Consider the following 12939-nt stretch of genomic DNA (forward strand, 5'->3'; position numbering starts at 1 on the left):
GAATGATTTAACAAGAAACTACTTATGTAGAAAGGTAACATATGCAAGGCAAACGCATAATGTTTACCTACACATGGTCTAGCCCAAAAACTACTGCTCTGTTTACATGTTTTCTTGGGTGGGGTCTTCCTTTCTCTTGGCCACCTGGGTGGGGGAGGGGGGGGGGTGATTGGGAGAGTGTACATTAAGGTACTAAAACAAACTATGCAAAGAACATACAAGAGGTACTAAAAGTTTTCTCCCACTTTGCAATATAATAGCCTGTTTATTTCAGATGGCCTCCTGTCACTCTGCCTGTCAATCCTACCCCACCCATGTGCTGTTAATCTGTTCAGTCTGGATAAACCCTCATCTAAGCCTTTTGAATAGCGGTGCTATGAGAGAAGTATAGCGGCGCCTCCATTATTCCATCGTCTGGGGAGAACCCTGAATCTTGATTATATGGAATTGGTGCCACTCCAAGCGGCTGTGTCAAGGATTGTTTTTCAATTTGTCTGGGCAATAACCTTAAATAAAGTACCTGCCCAAACTCTGGCCACAGCCTGAAACACTTTAATTGGGACTTTCAAAGAAAAGTTTTTAAAAGTGTGTACCCTTAATCGTCAATTTACAGTGGAATTGCAAAAAAAATGTCAAGACCTCCATAGCAATACACATTCACCCTTCTCTCATAGTCCAAATGGTTTTCAGCACTTCAGTTGCATACAAATATCAGACACAACCCTTGAAGTGCCTCCATTGCTGAAATGAGTTATTTACCACAGGCAAACTTTGACACGTCCAATGCATATATCCATAACGCCATTGTGAACCGGACCAGACATATCGCTAACCCCACGTCACCCTTCTGGTGTAAATATCCCCGATGTCTCCTCCGAATCAGACTTTGACTGCCAAATTTTACCCTGAGCACTGATGAATCTAGCCCGTGTGACACCTGTTTAGTAAGCCTCTATCACTTTGTGACAGGTCTGGCTTTACTAAGCAGGAGCCGCAGCCTCCAGATTTCTACACAGACAGGAATATTGATTTAACCTAGAGATCCATCCCTCTAGTAGGCTCTACATGGTATTTGAGTTGCCTGCATTATGTATTGAAGGGCTCGAAATACATGTAATGGGTGCATGTGCACCTTAGCTTAGTGCACTCAAATTTGGAGTGCACCCAATTTTTTCTTAGGTTTAATGTATGTAAAGATGTTAAATGTATAGTAGTTACAGCATATTCTTAACATCTAAGTGTCAGAAAAAATAACAATCATTGTTTTGGTACTTTTCTGTAAATGAAACATAATTATAGTTTTTGCTGACATTCTACTTATTTTATCTTATATGGTGCACCTGAAATATTTTTTCTGCACCCAATTTTTTAGGTTGGGTGCACCAGTGCACCTATTCCCAAAAATGAGTTTCGAGCCCTGTATTACATGTCCCTTCCAGCATTCTAGCTCTCGAGCTACCCCTTTTATCATCACCTAAAAATGTGCCATTTCCTGGGTAAAGGTGGTGAATACAATGACCTTCTGTGTAATAGAATCCCTTTACTCTTATCAAAACGTGCAGGTTTTGAAAAGACACCAAGAGGGACATTGACATTATGGACATATGTAGGAAAACATTAACGTGCAACTCCATAAGATTACATTGCATACAAATATTTCAAAAAAAGGTACTTACTATAATAAGATGGAACAAGAAACTGCAGATTAATCAAAAATTGGTCAGGTTTCTAATCATCTATATATGTGGCTATGGGATATTTTTACGTTACCTCCATGGCTTGAACATGCCAATGCTGGTGTCTGCCAACTCCATGAACAGCTTTAGCTGGGTTCCTCCTGGCTTCATTTCTGTACAAACAAGACAGGAATTTATTCAGCAATTTCAGATGACACAAGTACAGTACATTCAATTTGTCTATTTTTGTTTGTACTTACAATTTTACATGTATATGTTCTTGACAAAAACCATTCCATATAGTATGACTATACAAAACATGTGCTAGTGCTGCATTGCGTGCAAACAGTCAGTATACTAGTAAGTAACTGTGCCATTGCACTAATACATGTACATTGACTTCAAATTCAAGAGAAATTAAAGTTTAAATTAACAATGAACTTAACAATACCCTATATACTATTAGGCATTTACTGTCCTTAAGAGTAGAGCTCAGAAATTACATTCCTCGTAAGAAAAATTGATTGTATGGAAAAATTAAAAATTCATAAATGCTCTTCTGGACCTATTTTACGACACGAAAGTATTTCTTATTGTATGAACGATTAAGTCTGTCATTTCTTGGTACCAAAAATGTACTTCTTTGGTGGGCAGTTCAATATTGTAAGGAAAATGTAATAAAGAATGGGACAATTGCAGCGTAAACTTATTCTACATGATCTCTGAACCTTTTAGCTTCAAGTTCAACGTTATCTTCTTTATGAATAATTCAATAGCGGTAAGTAGTTCTTCAATTATACAGACTCTTGTAGGAATATGGCTGAGTCATACATTTGCAGTTGTGCTGTGTGAAAGGGCTAGAAGTCATGAATAGATCTACTGTAAAGTAGATGTATTTTTCCTAGGACTTCATTTTGCTGGAAAGGGAAGCTTTCCTGTTATTGTATTTGTTCACAGTAACTGATTAAACAAATTCTTACAGTTATGTATGTAGTATGTAGTACATGTATCTGTATCTGCATCTGTGTAGCTAGACGTAAGTATAACTAGTACATGTACCCTTCAGCATAACACACCTGCTTTGCAGGCATGCAGCACGGCGGCAGCTGGTTACATTACACCGTACTCCTTGTTACACCTAACCCTTAAACACCTAACTCTAAACATTGTTTAAAGCTATCTAATGATGTAGTAATACAATGGAAACACAAATTTGCTGTGTCACAATATCGAGTTGGAGAAAATAAAACCACTGGAAACATTTCAAGATTTACGGTATTGCAAAAAAAACAGGATTTTAGGAGTGGACTTATCAGCATCTAACACTGACAGTGGTCGAAATACTTCTTTTCCACTGTTCTGCAATATTGCAGAATGTCACAAAATTGTTCTGCAATTCGGAAATACTTTCTGCAAATATACACTTTTAAGCCCTGACTCAAACCCATACGAAATTGCATGTTGACAAACATTTTACATTTCACAATTCGAAAAATACATGCATTAAGTAGATATCATAAAGTAGTAGTTAACACATTGCAATATTACACGGACACAATTAAACCCCTATCCTGATTTTTTCAGTCTGCAAAATTACAGGCTGCTTAATTTTTTTTCTGCAAATGGAAAATTTTTCTGCAAAATGCAGACTGCAGATGAGTATTTCTAACACTAAACTGACGATCGTAATGCCTGATCTACTGGTGAAGCTCAACAGTCTGTACGGCGTGTATTTTCTCTTCGGGCAATTAAACACTGAGATCCTATCACCGGTCCAAGGCGGGTCTGAAAGAGATGTTGCCAGGGGAATATCAAATTTTCCCCAGTCACCCAGGTTATACCATTTAGCATTTAACATTACCAACCAACCAGAAGGAAATTTAATGGTAAAATATCATTCCTGCAAGCTCAACCTCCAGAAAAAGGGTACGGAGCATTAGAAACTGGGCAGTGAGCCAGGGTTTTAGCAACCGAGCCGTTTATGTGCAATTTGCCCACAAAATCTATACGAGGTATTTGGGTCTTCATTTGAAGTTTTGGCCAGAAGAAGGAGGCAAGCGTGGTTCCCAGTGGTCCTCATTAGGAACAGCTCTCCTCACACAGTAATTGGTACAGGGGAAAAACTAATCAATTTTTCAGGCTTGAAGGGAAAACGCAGTTAGAAAAGGTCAAGACCACCTACGAATGGTTAGGAAAAACAAGTCACCTTTATTTGAAGTACATGTACTAGCGATGGGAAAGATACAGTTAGGAACAAAATGAATTAACAGACCTGTCTAGATCTGTACAACAGAGAGTTCATACTAATGATTGGGAGTGAAAAGAACTCATGTGGACAATGCAGAATTGATGCTGTCTGGCTACTTTCCATGCAAGTCAAGACATTGTAATTGGGCATGGGTGGTTGGAATTTTGATTACTACATATGCCAACTAAACTGTTATGCTTAGTGTTTTAAAAGTGGTCATATGGAGGTAAATGAGTTTTCTTTTGGTGGGCTCATTCGACTCAGAACCAAGAAGTCCCGGGTTTGAATCCTGCCATGTCACAGAGACCTTGTGCCCCTGGGAAAGGTCCAAATACTCCTAACTGGAACACGGGGTAATTCACTTCAAACAATTAAAGTTGTGTCACGAATTTTAGCGGTGGAGAGTTCACTGCAAAATTACGCTACCAACAGCCAACTGGGACTAAGCGTTACCTAAACAGTGCTATCCCTGCAATGACTAAATTGTTGAATGAACTGTACTGTAGACTTTTAAAATGTGGAAGCAGATTTTATATATTTCCGTATGAGAAGGACTGAATGAACTGTAAATATTTTATCATGTGTTAACATATTTTAAGCTGTGATGAGATTTTACCCATTTGATTGATCTAATTTAACTTTTGTAAAGTCTGACGCTAATTCAGTCTTTTGACTGCTATGTCAGATTGTGTTGAGTTTCTTCTAAGGCCACACCAATTTAATTTCTTGGTTAATGGATTCGCCGCTTCATTTTTTTCTGATTTGCAAATAAAAATAAAATTCAGAATCAACTGCAAAGTGCTCATATTTTGCCCCGAAAAGTTGAAAACAGTCCTTTTCTTACTACTTGTTACAGTCATTCCATCTTTCAATGCAGCAGTATCATTAAAAGTTCAAAATTCATTGTTTAGATTTTGAACCAGCCTGGTGTGTTGACTTCATGGCTCCTATCGTACCATTTTGGGCCATAATAGGATGCCAAGGCCTGTTTTTATTTTTTTTTTTTCGTCCCGCCCGCTCCATTATTTTTCTAGAAAAATCCGTTAACCAAGAAATTAAATTGGTGTGGCCTAATAAACCAATAATAATCATCAAAACTGTGAAGAATTTAGATAGAACCACAGCACCGATTTCAGGATGCACAGTATGTGCATGCTGACACAGTGCACACAGCTCAATGCACAGTGTCCGGGCTTCACACCTTCGGTTTAATCTAGCCGCTATGATATCGCTGACAGGTTGTCAGGAACAGTATCTTCCATCTAGGATCGAATTATTTCCTTGGAGGAACGCCATCATTTTCGTAATAACTTCCTGTAACAGGGTTATATTTAAACGTCATACGATATTCAAGGCTCGAAATACTTTTTTTGCATTCTGATCTTCAGATGCACAGTCAACGGATATTTCCTTAATTCTCAGTAAACCAGTATGTTATAGTAACTCATACCTTTAATGCCTTCAATGGAGCAAATTCTATACTCAGCTGCTATCCTGTTTAAGAATAATCTTTGTCAAAATCCGGTTCTACTTTTTCATGATACAAACATATATATAGCTTTGTATGAAGGTGTGAATTAAGCTATACTGTACATGGAGCGATTTTGATAGTAACTCAGGGAGCTGGTTTCCAACTGCTGATACCATTTTACAATGTACAGCTCACAGGTTTCAGGAATCACTCCATTGCTCTAAAATTCCTCTGAGGAACAAGACAGTTCTCTCAAGTGACTTGCTTTTAAGGGAACGTCGGCGCAGTAAAGTAGCACGCTCCGTAAGTCCTTACTTATCTTAAGCCGGAATCGCAATTTGTTTACATGTCGCACTCTTATCGTAAGCCGGCATCGCACGTTTCGACGTCACGCGGAGCGCCATACCATTAAACAAAACCCGCGAGCCGCGAGCCGTAACATCAGAAGGGTGAAGGCAATAGATAGTAAAATAGTAATAAAGCATTTTACACTCCCTCTGGATCCTGTTATCTCAGAGATACCATCAAACTTCTTATTGCCAGACAAATATTAAGCAGGATGTTTAAAGCTCACTAAATATACATAAAGAGGAAGCACAATGAGGGACCGCTGTGAAATTGCGGCGCAGATTTGTTTTGTGTTTATGGTGTAAAGATGATCGTATCAGAGATTATTACTACTCTTGATGTGAAAATGGAAATTTCCACCTGCAAATCTGATGTATTTGTGTAAGGCAGGTTTGATTTATGGATTTAGAGTTTTCACATCTATGTCTACAGTTACTGTAGTTGATAGTTCTCCTCTGCAATTTCAACCACTCAAGATGATCAATGTCATAAAGTATAAAGCTCGACAAAAGTTGATTAAAAGCCAACATTTCTCGATCTAAATGTGTGTAAATGCCATGCAATTCTTGAATATTGGAATGTACATTTCTCGTGTAAAACGCATGTAGTAAGATGTTCATGTAATTTCAGGTGGTTATGTGTTATATACATGTAGATAGCCACTCGCGCTTGCAGCTAAATAACTACTATAGTACATTATAAATGTTGTTTATAAGGCTTTTGCAGTTTTAACGGCGCATTACACTGCTTTTGCATGCGATGTAAAAGTTAAAGTAATTTGCACAACTTTTGCGCAAGAAACAAACGAGTTAAAAGCGCTTGAAAACGCGTGGGAAGGGAAGTTGATTGAGATCTGTAGTTTTCTGTACTGTAGCGTATATGTTTCAACACCTAAAAAACCTCAGGCATAGATAATAACCGTTCCCACCATCGTGCATTACAAACTTTAAAATGCACATAACTCAAGGAAGTCGCTTTTACGATAGGAGTCTTATCCAGTGACGGGAAAATGGGTTTTTCTGCCTTGGGTGTGAATTATATCTGATCCATCCTGCCTGCGTAAGTGACTGCTAGACTCCAGTCTCGACAGCTGTGAGTGACAAATGTTGTCTTTGGCACTAAACCTTTTAGACCGTATTCAAAATTCAAAGGAAAATCTGTGTGGGCATTTCCGCAAAGCTGGACACAGACATTAGGAGCCGGCGGAAACTACGAAGGATGGCACCCAGGGTAGTCAAAAATACGCCTAAGCCTAAACCTAGATGCTTAGAGAGTAAGAATGGCATGCATATACTTCCAAGAAGTCGGAAATGTCAGATCTGAAATGTCTGATTTCTTGTCATTGATGGTCAGAAATCATACAGATTGCCCTTAAAATATCCCCAACTTCCCACCACAAAATACTTTAAATTTACTACATGATCTAGAAGCACTAAACATACCAATGGTATCATCAATTTTGGAAGAGGTCCAAGAGGTTAGAGATTGTGTTTCTACTTCAGCAGGGAGTGTGGGGTAGTATTTACACTTGTACATGTGTAATGTATACTAGTGTAACCCTTTACATACAGCTGTGCTATGTATGTTATAGATTGGTGAAAAGCAGCAGCTTACAAGTTCTGACAGGGACCATGTTTTGATATGTTCCTATCAAACAAACTGACGGTACGACATCAAATTTTGTATCTTCACTGTAGCCTTTTATTTATCAGTATTTCTTGAGCGTAGTGACTGCAGGAACGACATCAATCAAACCACGCTAGCCTTCAGAAGCGAGATTGTCAATTTGCAAACCGCAGACTTCCCATTTTGCAGAGCTTTACTCTGTTCGCGGGCGGGATATGAGAAACAATTTCAACTGCCTTTTCCCAGGCCTTCCATCCAATCAGTAGACAGACTCACCCTGTTGGAATATAATTGGGTTACCTCTCTGCAGATCTATGCTCGAAATCCATCTCTGGGAATAGGTGCACTGGTGTACCCAACAGATTGGGTGCACAAAAATGTTTTGGGTGCACCACATAAAATAAAACAAGTAGAATGTCAGCAAAAACTTATTATGTTTCATTTCCAAAGAAATGTACTATTACAATGATTTTATTACTTTTCTGACACAAATGTAGTTATTAAGAATATGCTGTATACTACTATACATTCAACACAATCATATGTAAACCTACAAAGTACAAAAATATTTGGGTGCACCGGTGCACCCACAGAAAAAAAATTGGGTGCACAGCTCCAAAATAGGGTGCACTAAGGTGCACATGCACCCAGCATTTCCAGCCCTGGGTTACCTGTCGGCTGTATGCATTACATGTACCACAGTCCACTGGGAAGACTTAACCTTGAACTGCTATTTATTGGAGATATTCAGTCCTTAATACTATCAATGATGAGGTCGTAAAAACCATTCTACCATGAGATGGATGTGTCACCTTGGAAATCCAATCGCTTGGATTTGATATGTACAACCATGCAACGCAACATTTGTTAAATATAATGCTAGCAGCTGCATAATGTAACAGGACTAGCTCACTTTGTCACAATTTAAAGGCGTCCAATGCAATTCCATTGTGGCAATACAAAGAATATACAAAATCTGTCTGCCCTTGACAATTACTGCCATTTCTTAGCACATTTGCGTCATCATTTCATACTTGAAGCGATTCAAATAAGCTATCTGAAGAGTCCCTTTATTTTAAGTACTACCAAAAACAGTTAGAAACAAGCTAGTATAATATTATGATAAGATAGATACCCTAGTTTTCTGTCAGCAACATTGAATTTTTGCCTCACAGATATCAGAATGCTACAGAATATTAAGCGTTGATTAAAAAATGATCAAAAACCAAGTTTTACCGTACTGCCCTGAAATCAATTTGACTTGCTTTAAGATTACAGAGTAGGAAAAAGATTTAAAAGGCACGACTCATTACCGGTGCTTCTAATTTGTAGGGAAGATCAATTTTGCATTTAGCAAAATTACTGTAATTAAAGTTACGTTTTTCCCACTGGGTTAAGATGACACATACGGTCATTAGTAAAGGTAGATTACTTTCCTTGCTACTTTTTGTGACGTGTCTACTTCTTTGCTTCATCACATAACAATAAATTGGCGATGTTTATATAATATTACACAGACTTCCTCAATATATACATGTACACATGTACATACATGTAAACATGTAAAAATCAAAACCTACATTGGCATTTTGATATACACAATGTCATGTATAAATGAAAAAAAATGAGAAAGTTCTTGTATAACAAATTTTGTCTCACATGATTTTGATTCCAAACTTACAGAGCTGTTTCTAAAATGCCCTGATAATTCTCTAATGACTAATGTTTAATAATCTGAACATGCATAATATCCATTCGTCAAAGATAAAAACCATCTTATTTCTTGTATAAAATTCATAACTGCACAAAATTATCTAATCCAAAGATTTTAATCTAGCTCTTGTGTTATATTACTCGGAACTCAAAGTAGAGCCATTTATTTAGTTGCTGATTTGAAAGATGCTGTAGGCTTTGACCCTCTACTTTCTTGCATAAAATGTGTAACTGGATAGATTATCTCATCCAAAGCTTTAGCGAGAGGCATTATTATGTAGAGGCATTAATTTAGATGGTGATTTGAGTGATTCTGTTGGTTTTACCCCTCTACTTTCTTGCATAAAAAACTGTAACTGGATAAAATGATCTCATCCAAAGCTTTATCTCTTAGATTAGAGCTAGCTGTTACTAACTCAAAGTAGAAGGTGACTTGAGTGACGGTAGTACGAGGTGTAGGTTTCTTCTCCAATCTCCTGCCTGTAATAGGATTGTGAGTGGAGGTGGGTGGACTGCAGATTTGTGATAAATGATTAGGACGGTGGTTATACCGGTGGCGGCAGACAATCTGATGTCGGCGTTACGCACGCCTCTTTGCCTAAAGGGACTGAATTAGTTCGAAATCCAGGCGCAAAGATGCTTGCAATTAGCTGCTTATTAGCTTACTACAATGATACAACTGTTAGTGGGAACTGTAAGCCTTAAATGTGCTAGACTTAAGAACACTACTACAGGTGACCCGTACATTCTGCAAGAATCTGCATAATTGTTTACCATTAAGTTTCAGAGGCTTTAGCGGACCTATAGGAGTAGGACATTTACATGTACACGTACAACTTGTGACATAATGATTGCCCTCAGTCTTAATATCATTCAGGAAGAAATTGTAGGCCTTAAATGAAATGTCATGATCAAAGCATTCCAGGAGACTCTTTTGACTTGTTGGCATATCCCAATGTCCTAGAGGTCAGAGTCAATGACCTATAGATCAACTTGTGAGACCATGGTATAGCGTATATCGGTACCTGGGCATGCTAGTGTAGGCAGACCCTGCACAACCTACATGTACATGTACATACACCAACTGTGTGAGGATGCGGGCTGCAGACTGGAAGACCTGCCCAGGGCCATGGAGGATAGGGAGGGCTGGCGGAAAAGAGTCACAAGCATCTGTGAAACTCTCACGACCAGATGATGATGACATTGGTACCTCAACTTGTCATTTAGTACTTATTGCTAGTATCCATGGAAAACAAAATTGGGAGTAACGAACACACTCTCAGGACTAATCATGGTGTCGCCACGTAGATTTGAATTTGTATAAATCTAACCAAAAGTCAAAGGTTTCAGACTTCCAGGAGTCGTTAATGCAAATGGGAAATTTACTGTATAATCATGATTCATGAGGAAATACCTGATTGAATTACATCATAGAATGGACGATGTATGGTGTAAGTTACTCTGATATTACACACACTTATATGTACACCGTGTACATGTATGTTTCATACCATGATTACACAGTACACATTCCTGGCGAACTCATACCATATCTTAGTACCACTCAGGACATACCGAGTCACAACCCTGTCAATCAACTGAATTCCAATCTTCGCAGGCTCCTTGTCTACCAATCCATACTACCTCTTAAACACTCACTCACTCACTCACGCACGCACTCACCCACTTACTCACTCACTCACACACTCACTCAGACTCTCTCACTCAGACACTCACTCACTCACTCAGACACTCACTCAGATGCACTCACTAACTCACTCACTCTCACTCAGAAACTCGCTCGCTCACTCACTCACTCAGACACTCGCTCACTCACTCACTCAGACACTCGCTCACTCACTCACTCACTCAGACGCACTACTCACTCACTCACTCACTCACTCACTCACTCAGACGCACTACTCACTCACTCACTCACTCACTCACTCACTCACTCACTCACTCACACTGCACCTCCAGGCATCTCTGTCCAGTGGGTTCACACTGGCAAGGCCCCACTCAAGCCTCGAAATTAACTTTTTTTCCTATTGTTCCAGCATTGTCCCGTAAATAAATTTTGATTGTCCCCAAGTCAGTACATGTATGTACTGTCCTAACCAGTTTTTCGGGAAGTATGTATGACTTTTTTATTGCTCACGTTCTGACTCCAAGGCACGTTATAATTGCAGAGTAGACAAATTTGGGGGCTTTTCTGGGGCCAAAAGCCAGGACGCATGCCAGGAGGGCTGACATTCTGATGTTGATTATTTAAACAAAATGTCCCAAAGTGTCTTTTTAGTTGTCCCAGCCTAAATTTCAGTGGTCAGTGGCCATCGGGACACCATTAATTTCGAGCCCTGCCCACTCTCTAATAACAGCGCTCCCCAAACCAGATACATACCGACATAAGTCACCTCCTGGGTACGCAGGGCATCCAGCACTCTTTCCACGTTGGGGTCGTTTCTCCCATACAGCGAGGATCTGGTGATGCCGAATTGTAACAGACGCCATGGTTTCTTTTCGTTAAGTATGTCCTCGCTAAGAAAAAGGGAAGAAAAATAAAACACTTTTAACATGATGTGAAATACACAGTTTTTAATGAAAAAACAAAAACGTAACCCACTCACCCTGCATCACCTTGCCTCCACAACTACCCACCATTCATAATCCCACCACCTACTGTACAAAATACCTTTTGTAATCATGAAAGTTCATCTGTGTTGGTAGTTATCATAGTAAAACGTTGAACTTTATTCCAACACATGTTTACAGAGAGATCAAATTTTCAGCGACGACTGTCAGGATAATCAATGACCAATCACTTCACAACGTGATCTCGCGAGAGTTACAGTTTACAAACACACGTGACCATATTCACATGTTGTGAAGTGATTGGTCATTAATTATCCTGATGAAGGCGACAGTGGTTGCTGAAAATTTGATCTCTCTGTAAACTGTGTGTTGGAATAAAGTTCAACATTTTACTATTATAATACCTTTTGTAAGTTGGTGCTGGCAGGTCTTTTTCCTTGCTTTTTTTTATACTTTTGGAGTGATGATGCTTTTTATGCTTATGTCTGTAATAAAGGAAAGGGTTACGTTCAAAGTATGATTACAAAACAACTACTTACATGTAATTTAAAGGGATCCAATACAATTTTAGGGAAGCAAAACTGGAATTTTAAAGTCAACTTTCCACAGTGGTCATTCTTTTGAGACAAAAATGTAATATTGCTGGCGGTCGCTTGTTTGTATATCCTAAGCTGGTTCTAGCTATTTATGGGTGGTACCCAAAAATAAAGGGACTTGTAGCTTGTTCTTCAACATTTCATATCATATATATAATGCTTCAAGTTCAACTATGAAATGCTGACGAAAATGTGCTAAGAAATGACAATAAATATCAATTTGATTTGCTAATCAAGAATATTTTTTTTGTTTTCCTGCCCTGAAATTGCATTGGATGCTTTTAGCTATTATTTAACAACTATTATCAGAAAGTTCGGGTGCATAATTCATTAAAAAAAACCCAAAGCTTCCAGTGGTAGATTTTGACAAAAAGCAGAATAGGGTCTACTAGGCAGCTGAAAGCTGAATACAATATAACATTTAGACCCAACAAGATATATCATTCTTTTATCTATGTGAAATAATCAATACAATATGGTCACAACTATAATAAATTTGTTATTTATGGTCATCTTTTAGAATAGTCATGACAATAAATGAAACGAAAATTGAATAGTAAAATATATCATCCCAAAAAGATGTGGTAATAATATACAATATATATGATTGCTCCTCGGGTATTATGAATTACATTAATATAATTTTCTGCAAAATTTATGGCTAGATAT

General features: G+C 38.4%; 1 protein-coding gene across 2 annotated transcripts in view; it reads right to left on the reverse strand.

Annotated features, from left to right (window-relative positions):
- LOC109462793 (extracellular serine/threonine protein kinase FAM20C-like) overlaps positions 1–12939 on the reverse strand; it is a 28181-nt gene that overhangs the window by 3805 nt on the left and 11437 nt on the right. The window contains exons 2-4 of one of the 2 annotated variants that reach the window (XM_019759403.1): positions 12079–12159; positions 11484–11620; positions 1771–1849 (exon numbers count right to left, since the gene is read on the reverse strand). In XM_019759403.1, coding sequence (XP_019614962.1) covers positions 1771–1849; positions 11484–11620; positions 12079–12159 — 297 coding nt within the window. The remainder of the gene's footprint in view (positions 1–1770; positions 1850–11483; positions 11621–12078; positions 12160–12939) is intronic. The other variant, XM_019759404.1, reaches the window with a different exon arrangement.

The sequence above is a fragment of the Branchiostoma belcheri genome, unplaced genomic scaffold (assembly GCF_001625305.1).
Source record: "Branchiostoma belcheri isolate BF01 breed outbred unplaced genomic scaffold, Haploidv18h27 scaffold12, whole genome shotgun sequence".
NCBI classification, from domain to species: domain Eukaryota; kingdom Metazoa; phylum Chordata; class Leptocardii; order Amphioxiformes; family Branchiostomatidae; genus Branchiostoma; species Branchiostoma belcheri.